Raw genomic sequence first — 15,088 nt, 5'->3', positions numbered from 1 at the left:
TTTTGAAGGCACGAAGGGTCACAGAGAACAACAGAGACCTGGCACTTTTCAGAGGCCATTGCTAAAGGTAACAATTCAGTTGCAATAGAGGCTCGAGGACTGAAGGGGTCATGGAGAAGCTGAGGTTTGGAACATGTGGCTCCCTAGAGAGAGCCCAGTGGCAGCAGAGAACCCAGCATTTTGGGGATGCCAGCATCATAGGACGATCACCAAGGACAGCAACAGGTATGGGAGCCATCCTGAGCCTATGAAACTAGCTGTGTGTGCTATGGGTGGCAAAATCGACGTGGAACTCCCAAGACCCTTTGGAAAAGATTGTGAGTGGATCCCGACATGAAGCACTGAACTCTTTATAATCTTGGACTTTATAATCTTTATAATCTTGTGACTGTACCCTGGTTCTTTTCTCTTGAAATAATAAAGCATTTAATTGTGTAGTTTGTTGTTTTGTTGATTTTATAGAAACTCAGTTATGAGGTTTTGGCTATTTTAGAGAAATTTTGTACTTTAAAAGAGACTTTGAATTTTTGTTTTGTTTTATTTCTTGAGACAGGGTTTCTGCTGGCTGTCCTGGAACTCACTCTGTAGATAATACTGGCCTCAAACTCAGACATCTGCCTGCCTCTGCCTCAGGGTCAACTCAATCCCTAGCAGGTAGAGGAGCTGTCAGGAAGCTGTGTTTCCACTGCTGGCTGGAAGTCTATCTGGAGACCATGTGAGAGAACTTTATTCTAGTCCCTCTTTGGGGTTACACTCTGCTCTGGGATCACATATAGACAATCTTCTGTTTGCTGTACGTCTCCTATTCATATCTTGTCCACTCCATTGCCATTTCTACCAACACAATAACCAGATAGCACCCAAGAGTGATGAAGAAGTTTGGAGTTCTTTATTGCTATGAAAACTATTAAAAGGGGAGTAGTCCTTTTCAGCTCCTCTAAGAAGCAAGGTGTTGGTTCCTCAATCCACAATCATTTCTTCCGCTCCTCTATGTACCCAAAAGCATTCCGGAGAAGCTGGAACTGTTCTGGATGGTGAGGACTGCCCCAGAACTGTTGTCCACGAACACAGAGACATACTGTCCAGACTAAAGACATCATGGTAGGCATCATTAGTGGGTGGCTCCAATCTAGAAGCCTACCCATCCATAGGAATAGCATTTGGAGCCAATACTCCCCAACAGTTGAAGTACTAGCCATACAGATCTAAAAACATCTTGACCAGACAGCACCCTCCAAGGCACAAGGGTTCAGAGGTCCGGAGCAACTACTTGTACTAAGCTGTAAGACCCTCCCAGGCCAGAGAAGCCCACCCACCTGTTGCTTACCTGTAGATGCAGCAGCCCCTGAACCTGCACTGTGAAGACCCTGCTGTTGCTCTCCAGACCTGATACAGCCTCCAGGGACCTGGGCATAGCACCACAGGGCAACAGTGTTGAGGTCACTGGCCCATGGTGCTCAGGCACTCCTTAAGGTAGCTACTTGTAATCTCAGGCCAAGGAGAGACCCCAGAGGACTGTGGTGGGACTCACGTATGACGATGACACAAGGACTCAATACAGATGAGAACACGGACCATATCCCGGGCACGCAACCGGCCTCTGCTCTGCAGTTCACTGTGGTCTATGGGTAGAGGGGTTTCAGGATACTGCCCAGAACAGGCTCAAGTGTCTGCCAGGGTTGAGGGTGGTTGGCCCCGAGCAGAGTAGATGACATCTCTTAGGGACCCACCCTCAAGGGATAATCTACCCACCACCCATAGTCCATATATATAGACTGGCTCACCCACGTGCAGGCTGGCAGAAAACTGGAAGATGGCAGAGACTGGGGCTGTGAATCGGCCCAAGGACAGGCTCAGGCCAGATCCCCGCAGGAAGGCACCCTGAGTAGTAGGCTGTGGAAATTAGGAGGTGACTGGCTACATTCAGGGCCTGGATCCTCACCATGTACACTTTAGCCAAGCAAGACACCTACATAGCCCAACCCCAGTCAGGTTTTTCCTGGGCCTCATTCTCTTTGTGGAAAGGACAGGGCTGACCTCTGTCTGCACCCATGTGTGCCTTAGAGCAAAGGCTCCAGGCTCCAGTGGATGGATAGGACCCCAAAAGCTATCATAGGGGATGGCAATTCTAGGCCCCACTTTTGTCTTAGTACAAGGTGGAGCTCCTAACTTTAACAAAGGCTGGCTCTCACCCTCTACAACAGTATCTCTAGGGCACAATGCAGGCATGTGCCCAGCAACATTTGTTATCTGTGGGCCCATCTTGCCAATAAGGGACTACTCCTGTATCCTGACCTCTTGGTATATAATCGTCAAAGATATAAGTATTAATTTGGCTTGTGTCCCCACTCACAGCTTGGAATCCTTGCAGTTCCACCAGAGTCTTCTTGTCCACCAGCACAGGGCCTTTCAAACGGCAGTAGAAGGCCTCAACCACCAGCCGTTGGCTGGGTTCCTGGGGTAACAATGTGTCTGGTAGCCCTGAGAATCGAAGTTCTGTGGCCTCTGTGGAGAGGGCCACTTTGGGTCAGGTCCCTTCTAGTCCTGTAAGAGCTTCTCAGGCTTCTGAGAGAGGCTGGGTATAGGACAATCTTACCTTTCAGTATCTCCTGAAATTCCTGCAGTAAGGCCTCTGGGGTAACTTCCACACCAGGGGAACCAGGGGGACCAGGAGGGCCAGGGGGTCCTGGGGGCCCTGGGAGACCTGAGAGGCCTCGCTAGAAGAGGTAAAAGAAAGTGAGTCTGAGTAGGAGTCCCCCCACTCTAACCCCTTTCTCTATGCTGAGAAAGGGCTGGTCTCACACAGCTCAGGGCCTTACCGACTTCTTGTCCCGGCCACGACACCGTTTTCTAGAGGACCCATCATCTGGCCGGCGGACAAAGTTCAACCATGTCATGTGGGCATCTGAGAGCTCAGGTCCAGAGGCTTCCAGTGGCTGAAAAGTCAGAGAAGCAAGGTTGGTGTATTAACCACCAGGCCTCTGGCCTCTATCTTAATACACCCCACAGATACCTGTGAACTTCAAGTTAGTGGGGGATTCAGACACACAGGAAGATGTCACTGGAGTAACTCAGGTCATGGCCCAAAGGAACTCTCCCTAATTATAACCTAGATGTCCCCATGAGTGTTAGTGTTGGGGGTGGGAGGAGGGAATAAGCATGGTGAGGTCTGGGGCTCTGTGAAAGCAAGAACCTGACACTAAAACACCTTGGGCCTTCGTGAAAATGTCCATGACCCCTCTGGCCCTGCTCCCATGAAGAAGGACATAATGGACTCATATAGGGCAAGCCTGATGTGTCTCTAACAAGAGGTTGGCTTTAAATGAGGTAAGGTAGCTACAGACACAAAGATATGGCTTTGGGAGAGTGTATCTGGTAAGGGCCAAGCCTGTCTCTGGGGACAATTAGGATGTGGAGGAGACCTGTATATCAGGCCAGCAGCCTGTGGAATGGACAGGAGTGTAGCAGCCACGAGTCCAGCTGTGACAGACTGGTTGTTTCGAAATGTTTCTGCCTTCATTAACCAGAGTAAGCCAAGGGTTCTGAGACAACACAAGGTCAGTCCTCAGTACGAACAGGGTAGCTACTGGAGATAGCTTTATTTACTAATCAGAAATTAAGATGTTCTCTTCCAGACAGGTTATAGGCTAGAAAGGACTTGCAAACACTGCTTCCCCTTAGGTCCCACCCAGGGACAGATGCAAGGACATATGCATGCTCCACAATTCTCTATCAGGTATCTGACCCCTTGACACTGAGAACATCAGACATTGCTAAGCCAAGGGTAAAGGCTGCAAGGAGATGTAGAACAAACCCCACCCCAGCACAAAGAGCAGAGACGCCTGGAGAGTGAGTTCATGGAGGCTCTACCCACGCCAACATCTTCTTAAACTGTCTCCTGTCCTATCTTTGGAAAGACAACCCAGGGCAGGGTTGATAAAACTGCCTCCACTCAACTGGGTGGACATAACCTCCCTTTCCTAGTATCTTTAGGGAGGGTTACTCAGGACCCAACACCTGCAGGAGCTCCCACTCTGAGTGGTCATAATCTCCCTTCTGCCTGACAGGGAACTAGCCCATGGCTTACACTCCCTCAGCTCTGCTCACTCTGCCTATCAGGAAAATGTGGCTTGAGGTGGTTTGATGTGAGCTGAGAGGCAGCCAAGCAGGCCAACACAGAGACACCCTAGGAAGGATACAGAGCAAGGGTCAAAGATACAGAGCCAGGAAGATCCTGTCTGGGTAAGAGCTGTTTCCCTTCCTGTCCTGGGGGCCCATAGGATGGCAGCAGTAGGAGCTCTGAGACTAGCACACAGGAGATTCATGTCTCTAGAGGACTCTAAGAACAGGGTACTTTGAACGCAAGATGCCACAGCAAATGAGATTACCACAGGACCCCTGGAAAGCACAAGGGACAAGCTAGTCAGGCTACTGCCTATTTAGGAGTTACGATACATAAGGTGACCCATTCATTTACCGGGATGCCCTCTCATCCACTCTCATCTGAGACAGCAATTATACCTAATGGTATCAGACTGTTGAAAAACACACGGAGGCTTCAAAGGGTTAACCGTTTCAGACCCACCAGGCCTGGCAGAGGGAGGCTCCCCCACAGGCCAGTCCCTGTCTTGGCTGCAGCAAGCTCTAAGCCAGATCAGTGATCAAAGTCACATGCAGTGCAACCTGGAAATGGGAGAGCAGAGCTGTCGAGGTAGGGGGCCAGTCTGAGCTTTGACGCTGTGCCTAGAACTGCACACCTACATGCTCCCCAGCCTCTGCCTACCTTGATGGAGCCTGGGAATCCCTCATGGTTGGATGTGGTAATATTGGGGGAATCCACACGCACAAACAGCTGCCGAGACTTCTTGAGTTCCTGCCGTGCCCCAGCTCCTGCAGTCTGTAGCCAGAGGAGGGTTGCAGCGGCCCAGCCCCAGGCCCACATGGCTCAGTCTCCGCAAGCAGAGGCTTAGGGATGGGAGCCCAGGCCAGTGTTCTCATGGGGGCGGCGGCAGGCATTCAGAGCCCCTGCGCGGGGGCGAGGCCCAGGGACGAGCCCAGCAGCCGCTGGTGCATGTCTGCAGGAGGAGCCAGAACTCCTCGTCTTTGTCGACCTATCTTCCTGCTCAGTGCCCTCGTCGGCAGCCCTGCCACCAAAAGAGAACTTTCTTCCTAGGCCTCTCAGGCTCCAAGGGGGAGGACTCACAAGGTGCACTTCTACCACTTGGAAGGCGGGGCGGGGCGGAGCAAGGCGGGGCGGGACCCCTATGACCAGTGATTCCATCACCCCTAAGGAGTTGGGAGGAGCTGGGCTGCTTCTCCCCAGCCCTGTCTCTGGTCTCCTCTCAGCAGGATTTCTATTTAGTTAAGCTGGCAATGGGGGGTGGAAGCTGTCAACTCTCTGTGGCATCTTTCATACCCACACTTCCAGGGAAGTGAATCCAAGTGATTCCTTTACTTTAGGAAGCTGTGTGCAAATCTCCCAGACTTTGCCCCACATACCTCATTCAGCCCCTACCCTAAACCACAAAAAAGGACCCTGGAAAAAGTAGGACATCTTTATTAGCTGGTTGCTTACCCTTCCCAGCTAGTGATCCTCCTGTACTTACAAGAGACCTACCAGGCTGACATCTGCAAAAAGGCACAGCATGAAGAGGCTGGTGATCTATCTTGACTCTTCAACAGACAGAGGGCCAACTTCTATAGTCTGTAACTCCACTGTCAGTCCCCTAGGCCTGTCTTCTAAGAGGTTAGCATAGGCCCAGTCTATACTGCAAGGGGGAACTGGTCCCTGTACATCTCTGACCAATACAATTTCCCCCCTCCAGTCCTCGTGAGTGACAGTGTCAGGTCCCCTGAGAAAGGCCCTTCTGAATCACCTTCAAGATCAAAGTTGGGTTAGCTAAGGACAAGCCAAGCCAATGAGTACCTTGGGCTCAGTGATTATGAGGTAGTGGCCCTTGAGTCTGGTCCAGGATACCCAGTAGCCAGATAGCCTCCAACTGGTAAAAGCTGTGGCTACAAACAGCCAGGTGTGGTTCCAACTGCTCTATAAAGGAATTGGAGCTGCATCCCTAACACACACTGGTTGGTCCCAGTAGGTATGGGTCCTGGTAAACAGAACATAATGTTCTAGAATAGTGCCCCCTCAATTCTCACTCCAAAAAAAAAAAAAAAAAAAAAAAAAAGCGAAAGGTGGCCAAGTAAGCCATCCCAGCTCCAGGCCACACCCAGTCAGAGAAGCCTAACAAATAAAGCAGGGATAGGGGAGAATGTAAAGGGAAGTACCTAGTGTGTGTGTGTGTGTGTGTGTGTGTGTGTGTATGCATGTGTTATATATGCCAAGAAAGACAGCCTCTATGCCCCAAGTTCAAGTCTCAGGTTCAGGGAGGGCAAGTGCCTCAGCCCAGAGACCTCCTCTTCAAAGATGCAGCACCCTGTTCTTTTGGTCCACTTATATCTTGGTGGCCTATCTGGTAGTGGGACTCCTCAGCTGTCTTTCAGGCAGTTTATAAGCAGGTAGGCTAGACTTGCCCTGTCACAGAAATACCACAGTAGGTAGGGACCTCATTTTGTGGCTAGGGATGGCTAGGATGTTTCCGGTTTTCCAACTTCAATATCTCCCTGCCACAAACAACTTAGAAAATAACCAAGAGGAACCTACTCTGGTTCACAAGTACCCTGACCAAAGTGGCCCCTAGGAGCATCTGCTATTGGCTCTCATCCAAACCCTGGAGAAAACAGCTCAACAGGAACCAGTGGCTCACTATGGATGCAAAGGCTACTCCGGCCTAAAATAATAGCACCTAGGAGGCAGAGAATTAAAGTCCAGCCTGAGTTACATGAGGCCCTGTTTAAAAAAAAAAAATTCCTGAGAGAGCTTATACTAGCACCTTGACAGCACACCTGAAAGCTCTAGAACAAAAAGAAGCAAACACACCCAAGTGGAGAAGAGGCAGGAAACAATCAAACTCAGGGCTAAAATCAACCAAATAGAAACAAAAAGAACTGCACAGAGAATCAACAAAACCAGGAGCTGGTTCTTTGAGAAAAATCAACAAGACAGATAAACCCTAAACAATGAACTATATCTTAAAATAATTGTTTGTTGAAAATATTAAAATCATGTTCTACAAACAAAATGGAAATATTACTGATAATTTTTCTCACTGTGCTTGAAATTAGCATTTTCTTAATGTTTAACTTTGAAGAGTTTTCACTATTTTGAAATTTAAAAAATATACTTACTGATAATCTCCCCTAAAAACACCGATATTCTTTTTAAGTAAACTTATAGTTAAGACAATGTACACAGATATATAAGGCATTTTTAATACTCTTACTATGCCAGGTGATATAAGGGCTTTTGAATATATCTCTTAATGAATCATTTTTAATATTTTATGCTCTAATACTATGCTTGATTCCCAAAGAATATTTTGTATGTTTTGAAACAATTTAGTATTCAACATTATATATGGGATCCTCAGTTATGGATAGTATTAAATGTTCATTAATGATATTTTTAGGATGAAAGAATATGAAAGTTGAACAAAAATTTTTATATATTATTTGACTCTCAAAATACCCATTAATGTTTGATTATTAAATGCATTGAAATAAAAAAAATTAAGGAAAAAAAATTCCCAAAGACTACCTGAGAGCTTTTTTTCTCAGGGAAGAACAGAAGTGGCCAAGTGGGAAAGTTTCCTTCCAAGGTACCCCTCTCTTTAAATAACAATAGAATGTGAGCTTTAGGAGAGGTTTTCACCTCCTAAAGGAAGATCTAATAGAGGGCAGTCCAGGATGCCAACTGCCCCAGTCAGTGACCTCTCCCAAGAAAAGTCAACAAGGCAGGCATGCTTGAGCCAATGGGAAAAAAGGTTACCTTTTTGGACTGGTGAGATGGCTCAGTGGGTAAGAGCACCTGACTGCTCTTCTGAAGGTCCAGAGTTCAAATCCCAGCAACCACATGGTGGCTCACAACCATCTGTAACAAAGATCTGATGCCCTCTTCTGGAGTGTCTGAAGACAGCTACAGTGTACTTACATATAATAAATAAATAAATCTTTAAAAAAAAAAAAAAAAAAAAAAAAAAAAGGTTACCTTTTACTCGGGGGGTAAGTGCATGGAACACACAGTGGATACTATAGGGTCCTGTAGCACTCAAAGAGGGGAGAAGTGTTGGGGCTAACCTGCCAAGCCTTCACAGCACTCTTCGGTTGTACATTAAGTGCGACACCTTGTGGCCAGAAAGCAGGTTGCTTTTTACTTCTACCCTTAAGAACAAGCACTTCCTAAAAATTTCTTTCATTCTGAGCTGTTAAGAGTTAGTTGGTCCTGGCCGGGCGTGGTGGCGCACACCTTTAATCCCAGCACTCGGGAGGCAGAGGCAGGCAGATTTCTGAGTTCGAGGCCAGCCTGGTCTACAAAGTGAGTGCGGACAGCCAGGGCTACACAGAGAAACCCTGTCTCGAAAAACCAAAAAAAAAAAAAAAGAGTTTGAAGGGCAGTAGGGTGGTGGGGCAGGAGTGGATGGGGGAGCACCTTCATAGAGGCAGGAGGGAGGATGGGATGGAGGCTCTTTGGAGAGAAAACCGGGAAGGAGGATAACAATTGAAATGTAAATAAACAAAATAACCAATTAAAAAATTTTAAAAAGGGCTGGTGAGATGGCTCAGTGGTTAAGAACACTGACTGCTCTTCCAGAGGTCCTGAGTTCAAATCCCAGCAACCACATGGTGGCTCACAACCATCTGACACCCTCTTCTGAAGTGTCTGAAGACAGCTATAGTGTACTTACATATAATAAAATAAATCTTAAAAAAAATTTTAAAAAAATCAGAGTTGAGCTTTCAGTTGGGCAGTGGTGGCCCACACCTTGAATCCTAGCTCTTGGGAGGCAAAGGCACGTGGATCTGAGATGAAGGACAGCTTGATTTATAGAGTGAGTTCTAGGACAGCTGGGGACACACAGAGAAACCCTGTCTGGAAACCCCTAAACTCCCATAAAGGCCATGCTGGGGCCAGGGGGCTGGAGGTGGTGCTGAGATTTCAGAGGACTAAATTTGATAATGTTCTGTCTTACAAGAACTTCAGGAAACACCAATTTGGAATTGAGTTAATTGAGCTGAGGTAATTTCCAATGGAGCACTCTGGGACCAGGGAAAAATTACCATCTACCAATAGTAGGAAGCACATGTCTGTAGAGCTCCACCCACTGAAGGCTGCACAGGTTGCACAGGCCCAACCAAGGGTTGTCAATCTACCTTTTGGCAGCTGCAACATTCCAGGCATGGCACTTGGTCACAGCCTACCAGGGAAGGGACATTAACACAAATATCATGGAGTTAAGAGCAAAGGTATAACTAAAGACCTTTTTTAGGAGAGGGCTACATGGTATACTAGTTGTAAACTACAGAGCTGAATTAAAGATGATCACATGGGAGCACTTCAGCTTTACCATTGGTCCCTGAAAGGAGGTGGGCTTAGAAGGCTTTTAGGAGCCCCTGGTGATGGTTATCCCCTTTTAGGATGCCCAACACAGATGATGTCAGCCATCCCAAACAACTACTGCAGATACATTAAGCAAAATCTCAAAGAGATGACATCCATAAGGGAGCCTGCCAGCTTACTTAAGCCTGGTGACGTGTTCTGGGCAGTTTCCCTTTCCATGATCTGTAGAGATCAACATCTTACATAGGTCACCTGGAAAGGATGGTGTAGCCTACCTTAAGATATATGAAAGAACTTGGAGAAGCATCAAAATACATAGACCCAGTGCACTGTCTGCCAACATAGGAGGGTTGGCTTCTGGCCAACTAGACATAAGGAATTCCGATAAAAGGCTAGAGTACAGGCACCAAGGGTTCCTACTTCTCCATCACTCAAGGGAGCTGAAAGAACAGAGAGGTACTAAGGTTGACAGCAATACCTGGGCTACCCACAAGCCTTCACCACAGTCCTCAGCCACTGTTCTAAGTGTAACACTTTGTGGTCAGAGAGCAAGTTGCTTCTTCTACCTTAACAGAAAACAGAACCAGCACTTTGTGTGAGTCTTTTTCTCACTCATAAGCAATTTTACAATGAGATCAAATCAGTCCTCTCCTAGACCAGTCAGCCCACTTAGCCCCACCAGGAGGCTTTCAGCTCCTCCACTAAGAACACACACAGAGTATTTGATAGGCATTAAAGTTTTATATTTTTAAGTGACCAAATCTAATAAAATGAAAAACAAAACAAAACAAAACAAACAAAACAGGTTTACTAAACAGGTTCAAAAGACAACACAGGAGGAGAAGCAGTAAAACCAAAGCGTGAGTGGCACTGTCCACGTCAACCTCAAGAGGGAGTTGAGAACCTCCAGTCTCCTCCAGATCACATTTTGGTTTTTGCTTTCTTTTTAAGGTTTTTAAAAAGTGAAGCCCAGGAGTCCGGCAGGCCACCCTGTGCTCAGCAGCATGTCCATCACGCCTGCATCAAGCTCTGGCCCCTGTGTCCCTCAGCAGCAACTGTAGGTTGTGGCTTGTGAACCTCACTCCTGTGCTATGCTTCTCAGCACATACTTGACCGTGTAGGCAAAGGCTGCAAACCCAACTATAACAAACAAGTTCGCCAAAGCGCCGCCCAGGAGTCCATGATGCCTGTTGGCCTGTGGGAGCCCAGCGAGGTTCGGGCCAGCAGCAGGTGCGTGCCCATTGAGGAGCTGGACTCCATGCTGGCCACGGTGCATCTCCCCGTCAGGAACCACGTCTGGCAAAGGAAGATTCTGGGGCCTGTTACTTAGTTCATCTTGTGCTTTCTGTTTCTGTTTAATTTCCTGAGAGAAAAACAAAAAAACCCTCAGTTGTCTTAACCTGTTCATTTGGGAGCAGAACTCAAGTTTTTATAAGATCAGATCTACCACCCAGAACACAGTTCTCCATGCCTCTGCATGAGAATAGCTTTTCATCCCATTTTACAGGTAAAGAAAGCCAGCAAGGTGTCAACATCATTCCTCTGTGCCTGAGTTGAGTGACAATGAGCTATCAAAGGCTACACCACCTTCCAGCCCACAGTGCATGCCCAGCCCTTGCAGGAGGCAACTAATGTGCCTCCTGGCTACTGGCGGCAGATCTCTCGAGGGATGGCCGCTGATCAGCAAGCATGTCTCTGTGTGGACACTTGTGTATGTTCCTCAGAGTTTCTCCCCATCCCTAAGCTCTGTCTTTCACACACTATAGGGTCCTGGAGAAGAACTAGCTCTGTCACCCAATAGTGTGTGCATCTGGAGGCATGACCAGTACAGAGCCTTCTATGTCCTCCAGCAACCAGGAGGGCCTGCAATCCCACTACAACACCTACAGGAACACAGCAGTAAGCACACAAACACAGCTTCTCTTTGGAAACAATTATATCTGAAAGTGTTTTTAACATAAAGGAAGACAAAACTAAAAAAAAGTTCCAACTTTTGCCTTCTTACCTCCACAACTTCAGGAAATAATTCACAAAAGACTTTATCTTTTAAATTAAACACTAGACTCTGTGCTGCCAGCTGTTTTTTCTAGGAAAAAAGAGAAGGGAATTATCAGCCAGAAAGCTAATTTTAATTTGTTTGTTTTTTGAGACAGAATTTATCTATATAGACCTGGTTGTCCTGGAACACACTCTATAGACTAGGCTATCATCAAACTCAAGAAATCTACCTGCCTCTGCCTCCTGAGTGCTGGGATTAAAGGCATGAGCCAGCATTGCCCAGCTAACTTAAAAAACAAAAACAAAAACAAAAAACTAAAAAAAGAGCTGAATATGGTGGTGCACACTATTCTACATAGGTGAGTTCCATACACCCTATGCTAATAATGAGATCCTAATGGCAAAGCAAAACAAAATCTCAAAACAGACTTGTGTGATCAATATTATAGAAAACATCTAAAATGCTTCTCCCCCCCCCAAAAAATTAGTCTTATGAAGGCTTACTTATATTTTGTTATCAATTAACATTAAACATGGTAAATAAACATTAGAGAAATAAAACAAGCAGGAAACATGTTCTGTGTCCCCGCATCAAGCCTTACAAAGTTTCCTGAGGAGTACAGGAATATCAGTGATGCTTAGCAAAAAACAAAAGCAGAGTTGGAGACAGAACTGGACAGTGAGGCCAAGAGCCATGGTGTGAGGCAGCCAAAGCAGAGATATTTCTACAGTGTGGCCAGGAACAGGGAGCTGGTTTGTGGGAGACCCATACAGCCTCCATCTGCTCAAGAGGAAAACCGTTCCATGTCTCAGAACAGAATCAGCCCAGGATGAAAGGTTGGAGGCCACAGTGCCACAAGACCCCGGGCGAGGCGCTACCACACCTCACCGTGAAGTCCGATGTCTCTATGCTCCCCAGGGTGGGGCCTTTCTCCACCATAAAACTCAGGAGCCCTGTTAGAATGGTGGAAACGGACCACGCTGGATTCCATGTATCTGGGTGGAAATCTGTGATGGAGAGACACAGCCTGAAAGAAAGTGATTTTGTAAGCAAGAATGCACACTTCCCATGAGCACAGACAGCTCAAAGCATTGCATCACCAGGAAGCTTACCTTGTGTTGCACTTAAATCTTCCATTGGGAGTTATCATGTAAATACTAGGAGGCTTAAATGGAAATTCTCTGGGAAAAATTAGTTTTCCATGATAATAGCCACCTACACCAAAAGAAAAAAGAAAGTATTAGCCTTGTCAACATCCAATGTAACTGTTTCTCAACTCCCACCAACCTTACCCAGTTTCTAGCTGGCATCCCAAGCCCGTGGTCTCCTCCTGTCCTCTCCCTATGCTGGCTCACAAGCTTAACCAACTACTGACTTTATTCTCCAGGGCTTGCACTACTGTCCAACACTTCAGCCTGTCCCCGAGTATCTGACTCCCCATCTATTACACCTGTACTCACAGGAGACTATAATTATCACTTGTCCCACTACAGCTATAGAACTACCCTTTTCTCTCCCAAATCTTCATGTTCCTCCCTTACTGAGAACTACATCGTCAGAAGACAACTACAGTTGCTTCAGATCTCTGCCTCTTCCACGACTTCATTTGTTTCCTAGCAAACACCAGCATTTATCTGCAGGGATGAAAAGAAGCACCCACTTGCATTTCAAAGAAAAGGACCACAAGAATGGATGTCAGGCATGAGCTTGGTGAAATCTACACGACACAACATAGTGCAAATCAGATAAGAAAACTGGATATCAGAGAACTACTTACAGAACACAAATGAGGGTTGAAAAGATGAATCAGAAACTAAGAACCAGCTATGCAGGCATTAAAATCAGAGTTTGCATTCTAGAACCCACAGAACAAGATGGTATGCTTGCAACTCCAGCAATGAAGGCTGCTAGTCTAGCAGAAAAATTACAATTCCAGGTTCAGGGAAACCCTTCCTCAAATGGAATAGAGAGCTGACAACCTCCTCTAGCTTCTTCATAATTGAGTACACCAGCACACACATGTGCCCACACCCACGGTGAAATGTGATTCTTTGTGTATAAATACACATTACTTATTGTTTGGTTATGGTGGTGATTAGACCTGGAGCCTTTTGCACATGCTAAGCAAGAAGTCTACCACTGAGATACATCCCTAACTTAAGACACAGGTTAAATTACAAAGGATACTCAGTGTTTATTGGTGGCCAAAGGCCTCACCTTCAAAGTGTGAGGAATATTTTTACCAAATAATCACAGCAACATAGACCCTCCCCCCTGAAATCAAAGTGCAGTTCTTGTCATGGAACAGAGTCAGCAAAAGGTCCTCCCTCTACAAGCCTACCCAAGAAGAGCACAAAGAAGAGTCCCGGAGGGACGGGCCACAAGCATAACCATGGCCCAAGCCTAGGAACAGACACACCCAGAGAACACAGAACCATCAATGCCTTTGGGGTAAAAAAAAAGGAATCCACTTTAGGTTCTTTGTCCTTTCATGTAAAGTTTAAAGTGAGCCTTTAACATTAATAAAACATGAATAGGGTCACATTAAATCCACAATTAGTGATACATTTTTAGCAAATTTTCCATAGGAAGTCAATTTTGTATTCTTGGGATAGGTGCGTCCAAGAGCACTAGATATAGAACTGCCAGAGAGCTCAGGACAAAAATGTGGAATTGCAGAGGAGCCACTAGGAAGGCAGGGAGGAAGGGACAGAATAGCTCAAAAACCAAGGAGCACATCAGAAAAGCAGTCATCAACAGCAACATATACCAGAAGACAAGAAACTGAGGACTGAGCCAAGCTCTTGACCATGACAAGGATTCCTTATACACCCTGAGAGAATGTTATCTATACCTACACCAAAGGTTAGTCCTTGGTAGGTATAGATAACATTGGGTAGGGACAGCTGAGGAGATGCAGCAAAGAGATTCAGTAAACTGTCAGCCCGAGGGACATACCCACAGGTGACACAGAAGAGGATAAAAAGATGGGAGAATAGGAAGTACACCAGCATTGACAGCTAAGACACCACTAGAGTTATAGATTAGGAAACAGGTCAGGGTTGAGTTGGCAAGATCTGGCAGTCTCCAAGGTTCTCTGCTTATACATCTTTCTGAGCTACCCTCTCTAGCCCATCACCACATCAGCAAACCTTGGTAAGTCTGGTGCTACAAGAGATCACATAGTGGTTAAATGCTATTTAAAATTTAAAAGCAGGCTGGAGATGGCTCAGCAGTTAAGAGTACCTACTGAAGGAAAAAAAGAGAAAAGAGTATCTATTGCTTTTGCAAAGGACCTGGGTTTGGTTCCAAGCACCCATATCGCTATTCAAAACTATCTATAACTCTAGCTACAGAGAATCCAACACCTCTGCTGACCTCTATGAGCTCCTGTACAAACAGTGCCACATACATACACTTATTTGTACATACACACATACAGAAATTTATTTAAAAATTAAAAACAAAACCCAAAATAACTTCAAAACTCAAAATAGTACCCACAGTCTCCCACTAGAGATAGATATCCATGACTCATTTCTATATATGCACGCATGTCAAACACACAAAGTTATTTTATATTATTTTCATCATGTATTTGGAAGCCCATCTGTCTCTTTTTTTTTTTTTTTTTT

The 15,088-nt window shown here is 46.0% G+C and overlaps 2 protein-coding genes across 6 annotated transcripts in view; both read right to left on the bottom strand.

The window, feature by feature from the left end:
- Positions 1-865: 865 nt before the first annotated feature.
- Positions 866-5,200, bottom strand: C1qtnf12 (C1q and TNF related 12). Its single transcript, XM_021161285.2, has 8 exons — positions 4,784-5,200; positions 2,820-2,936; positions 2,597-2,717; positions 2,354-2,505; positions 1,785-1,893; positions 1,532-1,622; positions 1,328-1,406; positions 866-1,087 (listed from the first exon to the last, which is right to left on the bottom strand). Exons 1-8 carry the CDS (start codon positions 4,940-4,942, stop codon positions 989-991), a joined length of 927 nt encoding a protein of 308 aa, XP_021016944.1. The 5' UTR covers positions 4,943-5,200; the 3' UTR covers positions 866-988.
- Positions 5,201-10,175: 4,975 nt separating this feature from the next.
- The window catches only part of Ube2j2 (ubiquitin conjugating enzyme E2 J2), a 13,901-nt gene continuing 8,988 nt past the window's right edge, over positions 10,176-15,088 (bottom strand). For 2 of the 5 annotated variants that reach the window (XM_021159972.2, XM_021159973.2), the window contains exons 5-8: positions 12,566-12,668; positions 12,342-12,480; positions 11,460-11,540; positions 10,176-10,817 (exon numbers count right to left, since the gene is read on the bottom strand). In XM_021159972.2, coding sequence (XP_021015631.1) covers positions 10,533-10,817; positions 11,460-11,540; positions 12,342-12,480; positions 12,566-12,668 — 608 coding nt within the window. In that variant the 3' untranslated portion in view covers positions 10,176-10,532. Of the gene's footprint in view, positions 10,818-11,459; positions 11,541-12,336; positions 12,481-12,565; positions 12,669-15,088 lie in introns of all 5 variants that reach the window. The other 3 variants (XM_021159977.2, XM_029476621.1, XM_021159976.2) reach the window with 3 other exon arrangements.

Source organism: Mus caroli, chromosome 4 (assembly GCF_900094665.2).
Source record: "Mus caroli chromosome 4, CAROLI_EIJ_v1.1, whole genome shotgun sequence".
NCBI lineage: Eukaryota > Metazoa > Chordata > Mammalia > Rodentia > Muridae > Mus > Mus caroli.
Note: the sequence above shows the minus strand (reverse complement) of the source record. Positions and strands in the feature narration are given on the sequence as shown.

What these genes read in the sequence shown, in the direction of transcription:
- C1qtnf12 (XM_021161285.2), bottom strand. Translation starts at nt 4,942, where the DNA reads ATGTGGGCCTGGGGCTGGGCCGCTGCAACCCTCCTCTGGCTACAGACT. An exon ending in GATTCCCAGGCTCCATCAAG is followed by an intron (nt 2,937 to 4,783) that starts GTAGGCAGAGGC and finishes CTGACTTTTCAG; the next exon opens with CCACTGGAAGCCTCTGGACC. An exon ending in GTGGCCGGGACAAGAAGTCG is followed by an intron (nt 2,718 to 2,819) that starts GTAAGGCCCTGA and finishes TACCTCTTCTAG; the next exon opens with CGAGGCCTCTCAGGTCTCCC.